Here is a 17,284-nt window from a genome sequence, read left to right as displayed (position 1 = left end):
GCAACCTACTCCAGTATTCTTGCCTAGAGAATCCCATGGAAAGAGGAGCCTGGTGGGCCACAGTCCATGGGATTGCAAAGAGTCAGACACAACTGAGCGACTAAGCATGCACATGCATGCACAAAGAATACTACAGAAAGAAAGAGCAGGAGCAGCCCCTTTAGGAAAAGTCCTATGAGAGCATACAGGATAAAGGAAATATTTGTTGTTGTTATTCAGTTGCTAAGTCATGTCCAACTCTTTGCGACCCCATGGACTGCAGCACGCCAGGCTTCCCTGTCCTTCACTGTCTCCCAGAGTTTCCTCAAACTCATGTCCATTGAGTTGGCGATGCTATCCAACTAGTGCATCCTCTGTTGCCTGCTTCTCCTCCTGCCCTCAAACTTTCCCAGCATCAGGGTCTTTTCCAGTGAGTTGGCTCTTCGCATCAGGAAATACACTGTTATTTGAATCAATGTAAGAACTTTTGAAAACTAATATTAATAGGAAACATTTATCATCATGACTATTGTATAATTTTAAAAGTCTCGCTTTAAAGCAAGCCAAGGCAACCTGCTTATTTCCCTAAACATCAATAAAAAGAAAAATTGTTTCGCTAGAAACAAAAATAGAGATGTCATTTTGCTAGAAATATTACAGCCCGTGAGGGGTTTTCTGAAGTGTTGACAGGTGTGTTTGTGTGCATGTACATTTTCTTCTGACTTAATCGTGTGTGATCAAGCGTTTACTATGATATGAGTCAGAACCAAATGTGTAGATGCTTTTCGATTGTTGCTTCCCCAGCAGTTCTGCATTCATTATCAATGCTGTCCAGTGTGTTAACATGGGCTAATATATTTTCTTATTCTCTATTCTTAGGATGAATCAGCACCCACCAAATTTTTGAGACTGCTCACGGCTTAGAGGCAAGCTCGTCTAAATTAAGGCCGGCTAAGGTGGCATTGCAGGGATTTAATCCTCCTCTAGCTGCCCGTGTGACCGGAAGGCTGATTTGCAAGTTTCTTCTTTCCTGGGGTCTGGATTGTCAGGTCTCCTGGGACCTGCGACTTGACAGCAAAAGTGCAAAATGAAGATCAGAGATAAGCACCAGCAGCGGGGACCTGGGGGCCTCCTGGGGGCTTTTACACACCAGGGCAGAAGATTTTCTGACCATCAAAGGAAATAGCAAACTGGAGCCTTTGTTTCGGGACAGAGCCACCTACCACAGAGCATCAGCACAGCCGGCCAGAAAGTTCTTGGAGCCTGATCAAGGCTAGGGTACCTGGATGCGTGCCTGATGGTCCAGTTAGAGCGGGGAAGTTCACTGTGAAGGAGGGTGTGAAATGTCTCGAGTGAGGCGGGCAGCTTTGGTCTTGGCTGGGTAGGCAGTGCTGGGGTTGGTCTCTGCCTTCGGCTGACTGAAGCCCAGAAAGGGGTTTGCGCATCCAGGAGTCTTTGCACAGCTCGCAAGGACGCAGGGCCCTTACAGCCTTTAAGTCCCATCTCCCATCCCCCTTGGGCCCCTTCCGCTCCTCCCCATCCTGCCCTGCTTGGTGCCTCTGCTGAGATGGAGAGGTGAGCCTGCCGTGGACGATGACTGCTGTGTATGTGAATGGAGGCGGCCTGGTGAACCCCCACTGTGCCAGGTGGGGTCGGCGGGAGAGCGAGGAGAGTGGCTGTCAGACGGAGTGTGCCAAGGAGGACGAGGAGGGAGAGCCTCGCCAGCTGACACCCTTTGAGAAGCTGACCCAGGACATGTCCCAGGATGAGAAGGTGGTGAGGGAGATCACTCTGGGCAAGCGGATCGGCTTCTATCGCATCCGAGGGGAGATCGGAAGTGGGAACTTCTCCCAAGTCAAGCTGGGGATTCACTCCCTAACCAAAGGTAGGAACTGACCTCTGAGGGTGATGTCCAGGGTGTGGGGACCTGATTTGAGGGGCGGGTTAGGAGTCTGGGGCCAGGGAAGCCGGTGGGGCAACTTCACTGAGTCCCTGCTAAGGGCAGGCATTAGGGCAGCTGCTGTCTGTCGTTATCGCAGTTCATTTTCACAGTGATGGCGTGAGCTCAGTGTTTTTATTTTCGCTTTATAGATAAGGAAACTAAGATCCAAAGAAGTCCAGTGTGGCTTTAGTTGTTTCATCTTAGGTGATTTTGACTCCAAAAACTCTTCTGCTATACCATGCAGCTGAACTCAAACACTGAGGGTGTTCTCTCCAGTTATGCCTTGGAGAAGCCGAGTGGAGTGTGGCTTGATCCCAAGGCCACTCACGTTCCAAGTCCTTCTTTGTAACTTCTGTCTATATTTGTGTGTCAATACCAGTGGCACAGGGACCCTCCCGGATGGTCAGTGGATAGCGGGGTCCAGCCTCTCCTCCTTACCTGAGGCTGCTGCATCTGTGAGGTTAGGGGAAAAGGGACTTGATCTCAGGATCTTCTCTGCTTCATCTGCCCTGCACCAATTCTCACTGTTGTTAGCTCCTTGCTTTCTAGCACAGACCAGTGCTTGCTTGACTGCTGGCCCCTCTGGACTCTAGACCAGCAGTGCCCACTGCCCTGGCCTCAGGAGCTGTGAGGAGAACCCACGTGGGCACTTCTCCAAGTTACCTGGAATTTAGCTAAGCTTGGAGATCGACATAATGGAGTTACAAGACAGAAAAAGAACACCTGCAATTCAGTATCGTCTATTGGCTTTTTTTTAAAATTTAATTTATTTTTTAACTTTACAATATTGTATTGGTTTTGCCATATATCAAAATGAATCTGCCACAGGTATACATGTGTTCCCCATCCTGAACCCTCCTCCCTCTTCCCTCCCCATACCATCCCTCTGGGTCGTCCCAGTGCACCAGCCCCAAGCATCCAGAATCGTGCATCGAACCTGGACTGGCGATTCGTTTCATATATGATATTATACATGTTTAAATGCCATTCTCCCAAATCATCCCACCCTCTCCCTCTCCTACAGAGTCCAAAAGACTGTTCTATACATCAGTGTCTCTTTTGCTGTCTCATATACAGGGTTATTGTTACCATCTTTCTAAATTCCATATATATGCATTAGTATACTGTATTGGTGTTTTTCTTTCTATTGACTTTCTAAAGCCCATGGGCTCTGTTCTCTCCCTGCGAGTCCCATACTGATATTTATTCTCCTTGGATCTAGGCTGCCACCACGTCTTCAAGGGTGTTCTTTCTTATGTTAGAATTTTCTTTTCTCTTCTTCTCTAACCTCCAATCCCATTTCACTCTCATCCTTGTTGGATCCCTATGGAGAAAGCAGCACACACACACACACTACCCCCCACAATCCACCCCCACACCCAAGTCACTGCAGCGTCCCCTTCTGTCTTGCTCTGAGCCCGAGTGTCTGGGTTCATGCCTTCACATCTCGGCTACTCATCTTACCTACCTGGGTGCGTGACAGCACTGCTGTGAGCCTTGGGTTCCTCACTGACAGAATGCAGCCAGGGGCATTGATTACATAAAACTAAATCGTGTGTGTGTGTGTGTGTGTGTGTGTGTGTGTGTGTGTGTTAGTTGCTCAGTCATATCTGACTCTTTGCAACCCTATGGACTGTAGCCGTCCAGGCTCCTCTGTCCATGGAATTCTCCAGATCTAGTGTGTGTGTGTGTGTGCGTGTTGGTTGCTTAGTCGTGTCCGACTCTTTGCAACCCCATGGATTGTAGCTGTCCAGGCTTCTCTGTCCATGTAATTCTCTAGGCAAGAATACTGGAGGGGGTTGCCATTTCCTTCTCCAGAGCATCTGATCTTCCCGACCCAGGGATCAAACTTAGGTCTCCCACATTCAGGCAGATTCTTTACCGTCTGAACCACCAGGGAAGCCTATAGGATTTAAATCTAAATTAGGACAGATGTTGCTTTTCAATGGTCTAGAGGAGAAGTGAAGGGTAAAAGAATTTTTCAATGGTCTAGAGCAAGAGTGAGGGGCAAAAGAGAAAACACATAGGGAGAGCTGAGGGGCTGGAGACTGAGACAGCAGTTGGAAGACTTGATCAGGAATGGGAGACAAGAAATTGGATAAACACAAACCAGGAGAGGAGTTCAGAAAGGAGAGAGTACCCAAAGTGGCAGAGAGGACACAGGGGCTGATGTCTGAGCAAAGCCTACTGGATGTGGCCAACATGGAACTCCTTCCTGAATGTGGGTTCAGATATTCGATTCTAAGGGAGAGGAAGCAAGAGAGAGTGGAAAGAACGTGGGCTTCAGAAACAGACAAATCTGAAAACATGCACTTCAGAGCATGGGCTTCAAATCCTTGTTCATTCACTTGCTAGGTATCTGACTTTGTGCATATTATACTCATTCTTTTGGTCCTCAGTTGCCTTAACTGCAAAACAGAGATAATTATTCTTAGAATTGTAGGGGAAATTAGGAATAACATAAACTCCATGGCACACAGTAGCCACTCAATAAATGGTAGCTATCACTGTGCACGTCTATTTTTTACTTAAATTTATTTCAGATGGAAATTTGATATTAATGTCTTGAAAATCTGTGATTAGAAGATAGTGGTAAAAGTAATACAAGGCAAACAAATTTAAAAGTTGTATTTATTTTTCCAGCTTTATTGAGATGTAATTGATGTACAATATTAAGACGACCATGTTCTGATTTTGTATATGTATGTCCTGCAAACTGATTACCTGGATAAGGTTCTTTAACACATTCATCCCCTCACATACTTACAACTGTGTGTGTGTGTATAGTGAGAACTTAAAAATCTATTTTCTTAACAACTTTCAAAAAATTTTAAACAGGGGATTCTCTGGCATTCCAGTCATTAAGACTCCACGCTTCCACTGCAGGGGGCAGGAGTTCGATCCCTGCTGAGGGAACTGAGATCCCACAAGTCACCCAGGGCAGCCAAATTTTTTAAAAAAATTTAACAATATTTTATTTAATGTCCTGCTGCTGCTGTTGCTGCTAAGTCGCTTCAGTCGTTTCCAACTCTGTGAGACCCCATAGATGGCAGCCCACCAGGCCCCGCCGTCCCCGGGGTTCTCCAGGCAAGAACACTGGAGTGGGTTGCCATTTCCTTCTCCAAAGCATGAAAGTGAAAAGTGAAAGTGGAGTCGCTCAGTGAAAGTGGAGTCGCTCAGTCGTGTCCGTCTCTTAGCGACCACATGGACTGCAGCCCACCAGGCTCCTCCCTCCATGGGATTTTCCAGGCAAGAGTACTGGAGTGGGGTTCCATTGCCTTCTCCGTATTTAAAGTCCAAACTATGTCAAATTATTGTCCAAACTATTGTCATTTCAATGTGTATCCAATATAAGAAATTACTAATGCAATATCTTACATTAAAAAAAATTTTGTTTAAAGAAACTTAACAAGTGACTGAAAGTAATTTAAAACATGCCAAAAACCCATCTGAGTTTCTCTTTACCTTACCTAGGAGAGTTAAGGAAGAACTCTTAACTGATACTCTTAACTCCTAAATGATACGAAAATAACATTTTTATGCTGTGGTTCGGTGCTATTTAAGGCTGTTTCCTTGCACTAAAATCACTGCATGCCCCACGAGTGTTCCAGGTTCCGCTTTGGGAAACACTGACCTCATCTCATCCTCCTGTGTTTTACAAGTGGGAGTTACAGAGGTTCCGGAGTGCCTGTCCTGAGGTCACGGGCAGAGGCGGGGTTAGAACTCAGCTTCCTTTTTGCTGCACCCAAGCTGCCTCAGGATTTTGGTGCAGTGATGGGGTGACTCGTGTGCAGGGGAACTTTGTGGCCCCACATCGGGGTGGTGGAGCCAGGTTTCAGGGATGGAGGTTACCCTCTCCACCTCCCCTTTCTCTGGGACCACATGTTTTCTTGTTACTTCATACTTCTTTCTGCAGAGTGGTCTTCTGTGCTTAATTATCCAAAAGCACATCACCAACAATGACTGTTGCCCGTATCTATGTAATCTCTCAGCTTTATTGCCCATCTCCATCTGACCAGTCTCATCCTATTGCAGCTCAGATTTTAAAGGGAGAGAATATAAGTGCTCACTGGCCAGCCGGTGATGGGCCGCCCTGAGTCAAGAGCCTGCCTGGGTCAAGTCAGTGGCAGCCCCTTGGGTCACAAGGCCCACCTCACTGTCAGAAAAGCCCAAGGTCCAAAGAAGCATCTCTGAGAAGGGAGAGTGGAGAGCACTGCGAAATGATAACGTATCATCACAGAGATTGTAACCAGCTGAGCAGGGAACTGCCACTAGCCAACGGCAGCAGAGCATCTGGTTCTGTAGACACTGTTATGTGAGGAGGACAGAAGAAAGAGGATCAACAATTGGCATTTACATAGTGACTGTCATCTCAAATGCCAAAGGCTACTTGCCTGTTGTGTTACAGAATTAACTTAACTCTAGCCCCTTGGGTTTCAGAGAGCGTGGCTTTTCCTGCTTGTGCAGATGATGCCTCCGTGGCCTCACTGTCATGCTCTCCTCACTCATAACCCTCTACAGAGGAGCCTTGTTTTCAGAGGTCCAGTGTCACCCTCTGCTTATGGAATGGTATGGGAGCAAAGGAGGGAAAGACGGCTAAAAGCACAGGAAGAGGAAAAATCAGTTCAACAATTATACATATAAACAAAAGCCAGAAATTGTAATGGCAGGTCCCTGCACATGCTGTACTGATGCAACAGGAAAATGAATCCTGGACTTCACCTCCTAATTATGGACTTGTCCCCTGATGGCCTCATCCTGGTCCCATGCTCATCTCTCCTCTGGTTCTCCTGGAAGTGAGCCCAGGAAAGAATAGGAAGGTGAGAACAAAAGGGACTGAGAGCGTGAAGAAGGGGACCCAGATGCAAATTGATGTGAGGATGAAGAAAGAGCCAGGCAGTTCATGTATTGCTGCCGCTACTGCTGCTAAGTCGCTTCAGTCGTGTCTGACTCTGTGCGACCCCATAGACGGAAGCCCACCAGGCTCCCCCGTCCCTGGGATTCTCCAGGCAAGAACACTGGAGTGGGTTGCCATTTCCTTCTCCAATGCATGAAAGTGAAAAGTGAAAGTGAAGTCACTCAGTCATGTCCGACTTGTAGCGACCACATGGACTACAGCCCATCAGGCCCTTCCATCCATGGGATTCTCGAGGCAAGAGTACTGGAGTGGGGTGCCATTGCTTTCTCGGAGTTCATGTATTAGGAAGCAAGAACTCAGGGAAGATGCAGAGTGAAGACCAGAATACTGTGGGACTTCCTGGTGGTCCAGTGGCTAAAACTCTCCTGGTCAGGAAACTTAAGTTCTAAGTGCTGAAACTAAGAGTTCACGTGGCGCAGCTAAAGATTCTGCAAGATTGAGGGCAGGAGGAGAAGGGGGTGACAGAGGATGAGATGGTTGAATGGCATCATCAACTCAATGGACATGAGTTTGAGCAAACTCCAGGAAATAATGAAGGACAGGGAAGCCTGGATTTCTGCAGTCCATAAGGTGGCAACAAGCAGGACATGACTGAGTGACTGAACAACAATGCTGCAGTTAAGACCTGGTGCAGAGACAAATGTATATATATATATATATTTATATATTTTTTTTTTTAAAGGACTGTGACTTGTGACAAGAAGGAGGACATTAGCCTACCTGGAGGGGACTGGGATAGAAAGACAGAGGGACTACCTCTGAAATCTTCACCTCTACAATGGGGGAAGATTTATCAGGGAGTGGTTTAACCTTGCTGAGAATTCCAAATACCCTATCCTGTTACCAAGCCGTGTCAGATGACATCGTCTGAAGAGCGACTTGTTTAAATATGGTTCCCATACAAAGCCAGCTGGCCCAGAATTGTCATCAGGTTTTCTAGGAAACATGGACAATCTGGATAAGATCACGGAGGAGATTCCCAGGGAAATGGAAGGTTTCAGTGCCAGGGGTAGCTTCTAAGACAGTAGTTTATAAAAAGGTGCCCGCTGCTCATGATCCCTTGGGAGAAGGCTCCATACAGGCCCCCCGCTGGCTGGAGTTTATTTTTATAGCTAATGGCTCAGACTCCCTTGGGCCTTGCAAGCAAATAGAGCAGGCTGAAACCACCATGAGTCCCATTTTAGCTGATGAGAAATTTCTCAAAAGAGATGACACACTCAGCTTCTGAATATTTTATGTCCCATCTGTTGCCTCAATCAAAAGCAAAAGCGGCCACAGCGCCTGGCCCTTTCTCTGATGCTGCCCTTCCTGACCCCTTCTTCCCTGTCTTCTTCTCTTTCACTCGAGTCTCGTGTTTCTAGAACCCTTTCTCCTTCTCTCTTGATTTATTTATTCATCGGTTCATTCATTCTTTTTTTTTAAAAGTATAATTAACTCTCCTGTGCCTTGCAGAGGTGAATAAGATAGGGTTCTTGCTTGACAGGAACTCTCAGTAAGTAATGGAGACAGACAGGAAGCATTTGATAAGTGCTGTCACAGGGTAAGGGACAAAGGGTGTGCTCGACTGAACCTGAGATCAGGAAAGGGTCAGTTGATCAGGAAAGGCTTGTGTTATGTCTTGAGGTTTGCGGAGAAATGCTACAAGGGGAAGGGGGATGGCAGGCAGAGAGAGATGTTAAGTGAATGGAGGCATGAGCCAGGGTGAGGAGTGTTTGGAGATTTAAAAGTAATTCAGTGAGGGGGACTTCCTTGGGGGTCCCATGGCTAAGATTCTGCACTCTCAGTGCAGGGGCCCAGGTTCAATCCTTGGTCAGGGAACTAGATCCCACCCCCTGAAACTAAAGATCCTGCTTACTGACAAAAATCAAAGATTGAGGGTGCCGCAACTGAGACCCAACACAGCCAAATAAAGGAATGGAAAGTGAAAGTGTTAGTTGCTCAGTCATGTCTGACTGTTTGCGACCTCATGGACTGTAGCCCACCAGGCTGCTCTGTCCATGGAATTCCCCAGGCAAGAATACTGGAATGGGTTGCCATTGCCTTCTCCAGGGGCTCTTCCTGACCTAGGGATCGAACCCGCATCTCTTGTATCTTCTGCATTGGCAGGTGGATTCTCTTACCACTGTGCCCCCTGGGAAGCCTCAAAAGTGATTAATTATTATTTTAGTGAGGAAAATGAACTGAAGTTGAGGACTGCCAAGAGTCAGGGATGTCAGAATCAAATAGTCTAATGGTCCAGACAAATGACGATGTCCATCTCAACTAAGGAAGTGACAGTGAGGATGGGGAGAAGAGGATGCATTTGAAGACTATTTCAGAATATTGGAAAACCTGTGGTCGACTGCATGGGGAAGAGCAGGAAGGGACAGGGAGGGGAAGAATTTAAAATGTCTCCCACGTTTCTGGCCTCAATGATTTATACTGAATAGTGACTACTGGAGAAGAAATGGATTTGAGACTGCAGATTTTGAAGCCCTGACTTGGAGATACACAGAGGTCATGAAGTAGAGGAGCTAAATGACCATCTTGGAGCCCAAGAGAAAGTATGAATGAATAATAAAAGTTTGGAGCCTAACAAATCCAGATAGAGTGAAAGTCTTGTGTGTCCTGGTCACAGGCTCCTTGGTGTCAGACACTGTGTCTTATAGATCCTCAGACTTCCCCCACATTCAGTATAAGTAATAAGCATTCAAACAATACTTGGTGAATTAAGTCAGTATAATAACGTCCTCTGAAAATCCAGTGGTAGTGAGAAGAGATGTGGGAGGGAGCCATGCAGGGCAGTACTCTCTGGTGGGTTCCTCATGCTGTGATCTCCCAGGAGAACAGAGCTGGAAGACTCACACAGGCTCTAGTAAAGCTTAATCAATAAGGCCTACTGGTGTTTATTTTTTTATTGTATTTTAAAATATTTATTTTTATTTATTCGGCTGCATTGAGTCTTAGTTGCTGCACTCGGAATCTTTCGTTGCAGCACGTGGGATCTAGTTCCCCAACCAGGGCTTGAACCCGGGCCCCCTGCAGTGGTGGCACAGAATCTTAGCCACTGGACCATCAAGGAAGTCCCCCAACTTGTTTTTAAAGACAATCTCTCCTATTGGGTACATTCATTAAAATAGCAATTTAAAATGATGTTTGCTGGATGCAACTAGAGATTATTGTACTAACTGAAGTAAGTCAGAAAAAAGAAAGACAAATAATGTATGATATCACTTTTATGTGGAATCTAAAATATGGTGCAAATCAACCTATCTACGAAGCAGAAACAGACTCATAGACGTAGAGAATCTACTTGTGGTTACCAAAGGGGTGGGGGAGGGGAGGGATGGACTGGGAGTTTGGGATTACACATAGAGTGGATAAACAGGGCCCTACTGTAGAGCACAGGGGACTACATTCAGTATCCTAGGATAAACCATAATGCAAAAGAATGTTAAAAATAATGAAAATATGTGTATAAGTCATTCTGCTGTACAACAGAAATTAACACGATATTGTAAATCAACTGTGCTTCAATTAAAAAATAAATTAAAGGGACTTCTCTGGTGGTCCAGTGGTTAAGACTCTGCCTGCCAATGCAGGCGATATGCCTTGCAGCAACTAAACCCCAGCGCCACAGCTACTGAGCCCGTGCACTCTAGAACTCTCGAGCTGCAACACGAGAAACCACTGCCATGAGAAGCTCACACACCAAATCGAAGACCAGTCCCCACTCCCCTCAACTAGAGAAAGCCGGAGCACAGCAACGAAGATCCAGTGCAGCCAAAAAAATAAAGTAAAAATAGATTAAATTATGTTTTCTTGCTTTAAGAATAGTTAGTGGCTTTGGTGAATCCATCCTAAAAAAAGTCCAGAATTACTATAATAAAAGAATGTTCTATATTTATAATGCAAAAGACTAAAAATAATTTATATGATCCAATGATACAGGCATGCTCAAGGACATTAAAGCAAATATACTGGGTGGAAGTCACACAACTATTAAAAAATCACGATTATGGGGAGTCTGTAGTAACATGGAAGATGCTTGGGACACGATAGTAAATAAAAAAGCAAAATTGAGTTTATACTTCAATGGGGATACTTATCTTGGACTCTTGTGAGCATTAAATGAGGTCACTTATTCAACAAATATTTGTTGATCACCTCCCATGTAACAGGCACTTTTCTAGGGACTGGAAATATAGCAGTGAACAAAATAGACAACAGTCTGTCCTGTGGAGCTTATGCTCCAGTGGAGAGAGACAGACAAACATAAGCCAGGAAAATATTCATTATGTTATGTAGTGATAAGAGACAAGAAGGAAGATAGAGCAGAGGGAAGGAGGTGGAGCCTTGGGGACTGCAGTTTTAGACAAGATGCCCAGGGACAGCCTTCCTGAGGAGGTGATCACTGAACTGAAGAGAATGAGGAAACTGGCCATGGGGTCCATGGGGGAACATGGTCAGGCAGAGGGGACAGTCCTCAGAAGAGCATCAAGGTGGGAGAGTGCCTGTAATACTCTAGAAATGGCCAAGGCAGGTCACGGCGGAGAGCAGCAGGGACCAGATTATGGAGGGCTAATGTGCAATACCGCATTGTCAGGATTTTGGCTTTTTCCTACAAGGGAAACCAGAGCCCTTGAAGGGAGCAGAGAAATGATGCGACCCGGCTTATGCTTAATAGGATCACCCTGGCTGCTCTGTTGAAAACAGGCTACAAGGGGTCAGAAGCAGAGATCAGCTGGGAGCCTATTATAATCCAGGCAAGAGAGAATGGTGGCTTGGGCCAGGAAGGGGGCAGTGAGAGGCTGAGAAGGGGCTGGCTTTTGGCTATATTTAGAAGTAGGGATAATAGGATTTGCTGACAGATTGAAAGTGGAGTGTAAAAGAGAAGAGTCAAGTACTCAAGGTTTTTGACTGCAAGAATAGTTTCCATTTACCAAAACTGGGAAGACTGTAGGAGGAACGGGTTTGGGATGGAAGACATCAGTATTGAATGTACACGTTGGACATGCCTGTTACACAAGCACAGCAGAGGCTGTTGGTGCCTCACTTGTGCCTCTTTGGGTCTTACCATCTCAGGGCATGCAAGCCGGGCCTTCATCTCTCATCTCTTTGCCTCTGGGCTTTCTCTAGCTGCTGGAGCTGCTTTTCCTGCATGCATGGGAGGCCAAAAATACAGGGGAATTAACATCTGTCAAGAGCATCCAACAACCAGTTACTGGAAGTAACTGATGTACCCCTGCTCTCTCACACTTCTCATCAGTCAGTCAGTTCAGTTCAGTCGCTCAGTCGTGTCTGACTCTGCGACCCCATGAATCGCAGCACACCAGGCCTCCCTGTCCATCACCAACTCCCAGAGTTCACTCAGACTCACGTCCATCGAGTCAGTGATGCCATCCAGCCATCTCATCCTCTGTCATCCCCTTCTCCTCCTGCCCCCAATCCCTCCCAGCATCAGAGTCTTTTCCAATGAGTCAACTCTTCGCATGAGGTGGCCAAAGTACTGGAGTTTCAGCTTTAGCATCATTCCTTCCAAAGAAATCCCAGGGCTGATCTCCTTAAGAATGGACTGGTTGGATCTCCTTGCAGTCCAAGGGACTCTCAAGAGTCTTCTCCAACACCACAGTTCAAAAGCATCAATTCTTTGGCTAGTAAAACTCAAATGATAACTCGCAGCAGGATTTTTGGTGGATGCAAGGAACAAAAAAAAAAAAAAAATCCCCAGTAAAAAATGAAGCAGTCAGTGCCATAAGCCTCATGGATCAGTTTATTAAAGGGTAACTTACTCATAAGGTGGGATCAGGATTGGACAGACAATGATCTGGAAGCATTTGTAGGGTGTACTCTGCACTGCCAACCGGCCACTGGGACAATTCTAGAGCTAATCTAGGATATGGGGGTATGTATGTGCTTAAAACAGCAAGTGTATTTCTGAATCAAGATGATTGAAAGGGTAACGAGTCTTGTGGGTACCAGGAATATGCCAGCAGAAGTCTTCATCATTATTTGGGAACTAACAGAGCATAGAGGCCACCTGGACTTAACAATCCTTGAACAATATCTATGCGGTAGAAAATCCGCCTGCCAATGCAGCATACCCAGGTTTGATCCCTGGGTTGGGAATATCCCCTAGAGAAGGAAATGGCAACCCACTCTAGTATTCTTGCCTGGAAAATCCCATAGACAGAGTAGCCTGGTAGGCTACAGTCCTGGTAGGCTACAGTCTGAAAGAGACACAACTTAGCGACTAAACAACAATATTAACTACAAAGCTCTTGACAACAGAAAAGTGATTTACTGCATGGTGCAGTCCTGGATAGGGTCGGTGGAAGGACATGAGGAATTGTATGGGCCCAGGATGGTGTCAGTTATGCTAAGAGTCATACAGAAGTAACTGGTAACTTGCTTAGTAACACATCCTTAATTGGCTGCCTTTCCTTTCCTCTCTCACTTCCTCATTCTTCTACCACTGTTTGCTGGGTACAGCTGTACCATTCCTCATCAACTGTTTGCAGTTGAATCATTACCTCATGATCTTCTTTGGAACCCAAACTGAGACAGCCACATGGAGAGGTCTTGTAGGCAGGTGTATATATGAACCTGGGATCACCAAGGAAATGATTGTAGAGATGGCCAAGGACTGAGCCTTCAGGTGTCCAACATTTAGAGGCTGGGCAGATGAAAAGAACACAGCAAAGGAACCTTAGAAGAAGTGGCAAGAGGTAGGAGGAAAACCAAGAGTGTGTTTCGTCAGAAACTCAGTGCAAAGATGTTTCTAGGAGGAGGGATGAAGCCTGAGAACTGGCCATTGTTTTTAGCAACTTGGAGATCATCGGTGACCCTGAGAAGAGCATTTTTAGTAGCATTATCTCTTAGGCTTAAGGTATAATGAGGGTGGGACTTCCCTGGTGGTCCAAGGGTTAAGAATCTGCCTTGTAATACAGTGACATGAGTTTGATCCCTGGTTGGGGAACTACGACCCCACGTGCTGAGGGGCACCTAAGGCGGCAGCCGCAACTACAGGAGCACGTGCACTGCAAAGAAGAGCCCGAGTGCCGCAACTAAGATTTATTTGGCAACTTAGCTAAATAGATAAATTAAAAAATACATATAGTGGGAGAACTGGGACAGTGACATAGGACCAACTCTTTAAGGGAGCTTTTCTATACAGAGAATGAGAAAAAGAGGCCTGATGTTGAAGGGGGAAGTGAGGTTTTTCTGTGACTTCTCAAAAACTTTTAAAACGTGTTCAGTGTACATAAATACACAAATGAAGTTTTTAAATCTGAAATATTCAGTTAAATGAATTTTCCAAACTAAAAAAGACCTATATAACCACCACCAAGTTCAAGAGAAAACATCCCCAGTACTTCAGAGGCTCCCCATCCCCGCTTCTATTTACTACATCCCCACATATAACTGGGCTTTCCTGGTGGCTCAGGGGTAAAGAATCCACCTGCCAATGCAGGAGACGTGGGTTCGATCCCTGGGTTGGGAAGATCCCCTGGGGAAGGAAATGGCAACCCACTCCAGTATGCTTGCCTGGGAAATCCTATGGACAGAAGAACCTGGTGGGCTATAGTCCATGGAGTCTCAAAAGAGTAGGACACAACATAGCGACTAAACAAGTGTAACCACTATCCTGACTTTTAACATCACAGATTACCTGTAAAACTTTATGTAAATGACCTCATACAGCGTGTCTTCTTTTTTGTCTTGTTTCATGTGCTCAATATTAAATTTGTGAAAACCAGGGACTTCCCTGCTGGTCCAGTGGTTAGGACCCAGCACCCTCACTGCCAGGGCCCCTAGTTCAATCCATGGTGCAAATCACACAGCAGAGCCAAAAAAAAAATTTTCTGGCGGGGGGAAACCATTCATATTATTTTGTGTAGTTTAGGTGCTTCATTCTTATGCTATACAGCAGCTCATTGTATGAATATATTATAATTTATGCCATCTATTGTTGATGAACATGAGGATAGTTTCCAATTTGGGGCTACTATGAATAATGTTACTATGAATATTTTAGTACAGTCTTTTGCTAGCAGGTATGTATTTTTGTTGGGAAGATTTTTCATTTTTCTTAGATGGGTAAATAGCATGAATGTATGCAGATGGAAAAGAGTAAGTAGAAAGGTTAAAATTGATGATGCAGGAGAGAAGAAAGAAATTTTGGCTGCCCATTCTTGAGTAGATGAGAGTAGATGGAATCTATTCAACAGGTAGAGGCGTCTTAGCCAGGCCTTAGGAGCAGGGACCATTTATCCAGAAGAACAAACAGGAAGACAGAGTTTATGAGCACAGATTCAGGTAGGTTGGAAGACTTGAGGAAATTCTCTTCTATTGCTTTCTTTACTCAATACAATAGAAAGCAAGGTCATTCAGCTATGAGCAAGGAGAGAAAGCATTAAAGAACTGATGGGAGAAAAGAAGCCATGAAAGTACCATCTAAAAGTGTAGGAGTGTTATTGGACCAGACAAATAAAGTGTTTGCCAGGAGCATTAAAGACGCACCCGAGGTTATAAATCATGAATTCAAAGTGAGACAAGCCATCATGTCACTGCCTGGGTACAGGCAGAGAGTAGGTGAGAGGGTGGGTGTGACCAGGTATGTTTTAGCTGAGTGAACAGGATGAGAGAGAGAGCAGAGATGCTGAGGGAGCACACAAACCCATGCCAACAACAATAAAGATGCTTCTCCAACATATGCCATCATCCTCCCAGTTCCTCAACCCAGAAACCTTGACCTCTTCTTCAACTCTAAACCTTAGCTGAACCCCGAGTCCTACTGACTCCGCCTTCTAAATATCTCACCCTTTCCTAGTTGATTAAGCTGTTGTAATCTGTCTCCCTCATCCATGTTTATCCACACGGCAGCCAGAAGTGATCTTTTAGAAAATGCAAGCCTGGTCATGTAAGCTAGCTCTCTGCTTGAAACTTTCTAGTGGTTTCTTTTGGTTACCAGAGGGGAAGGGTAGGGGGTGGAGGGGATAGTTAGGGAGTCTGGGATTGACACTGCTATATTTAAAGTGGGTAAGTAACAAGGCCTTACTGTGTAGCACAGGGAACTCTGCTCAATATTATGTAACAACCTAAATGGGAAAATAATTTGAAAAAGAATGGATATGTGTATAACTGAAATCACTTTGCTGTTCAGCTGAAACTAACACAACATTGTTGTTGTTTATCAACTATGTGCTGTGCTGTGCTTAGTCTCTCAGTTGTGTCTGAATCTTTGCAACCCCATGGACTGTAGCCCACCAGGCTCCTCTGTCCATGGGGATTCTCCAGGCAAGAATACTGGAGTGGGTTCCCATGCCCTTCCCCAGGGGATCTTCCCAACCCAGGGATCGAACCCAGGTCTCCCCAGATTCTTTATTGTCTGATCAACTATACTCCAATATAAAATAAAATAAAGAAAAAAAAAAGAAAAGGAACTTTCCCATGGTTTCTCTGTGTCCTTAATCTGAGGTCCAGAATATGACTCAGGGACTTTGGCCCTGACTGACTCTCTGGCTTGTTTCTCTGTGTCCTTAATCTGAGGTCCAGAATATGACTCAGGGACTTTGGTCCTGACTGACTCTCTGGCTTCATCTTGGTTTATCTTTTCCTTCATTCCCCATGTGCCAGCTCCACGATCTTCTTTCAGTTCCTCAAAGGCAGTGGTCTCCAAAGTAGGGTTCATGTACCCCTGGAGGTGCCTAAGTGGGGGTGCCAACTGGGATGAGGGAGGAAAATATTAAAGCCTTTTTTTATATTTGTAATTGCATGGTTTTTAATATCAACGATTACATATACTAACAGTGTGTATATTTATAGTTACAGTTCAGTTACAGTTTAGTCACAGTCATGTCCAGTTCTTTGCAACCCCATGGACTGCAGCACGCCAGGCCTGCCTGTCCATCACCAACTCCCGGAGTTTACTCAAACTCATGTCCATTGAGTCAGTGATGCCATCCAACCATCTCATGCTCTGTCATCCCCTTCTCCTCTGACAACACGTGGTCCGCTGGAGAAGGGAATGGGAAACCACTTCAGTATTCTTGCCTTGAGAACCCCATGAACAGTATGAAAAGGCAAAAAGATATTAATAGTGCATGCATCTAATTTGTAAATATACATATATTAGAGCAGTGCTTAAAAATGTTTTATTAGTAAGGGAAGCTAATCAAAAAAGTGAATAGACTAGTCCCCTAAGGTGTCAGGGGCTTTCCTGTCTCAAGGTCTTTTCTCCTATACATCCCTATACACCCCTAAGTATATATCCACCTCCATATATATATATATATATATATCTCCTTATTGCTTCTCCCCTACTTTCCTCTAATTAACACTTAGACTCCAGGGAAGGTGTTAAAAAATCTTCCCTGACTCCATGACTCGGGGTATATCCCCTTGTTTTTCACTCTACTGCATCCTGCTCTCTTACCCCGCAAACCTGCTGTGCTGGACATCTC

The 17,284-nt window shown here is 45.2% G+C and overlaps 1 protein-coding gene across 2 annotated transcripts in view; it reads left to right on the top strand.

Moving 5' to 3' along the window:
* NIM1K (NIM1 serine/threonine protein kinase) overlaps positions 1–17,284 on the top strand; it is an 82,093-nt gene that overhangs the window by 50,977 nt on the left and 13,832 nt on the right. Inside the window, exon 2 of one of the 2 annotated variants that reach the window (XM_024981309.2) lies at positions 859–1,864. In XM_024981309.2, the coding sequence (XP_024837077.1) occupies positions 1,573–1,864 (292 nt within the window). In that variant the 5' untranslated portion in view covers positions 859–1,572. Of the gene's footprint in view, positions 1–858; positions 1,865–17,284 lie in introns of those variants that run through there. The other variant, NM_001205975.1, reaches the window with a different exon arrangement.

This window comes from Bos taurus, chromosome 20, assembly GCF_002263795.3.
Source record: "Bos taurus isolate L1 Dominette 01449 registration number 42190680 breed Hereford chromosome 20, ARS-UCD2.0, whole genome shotgun sequence".
In the NCBI taxonomy this organism is placed as follows: Eukaryota; Metazoa; Chordata; class Mammalia; order Artiodactyla; family Bovidae; genus Bos; species Bos taurus.
The sequence above is the reverse complement of the archived record's forward strand: the minus strand, read 5'-3'. Positions and strand labels throughout refer to the sequence as shown.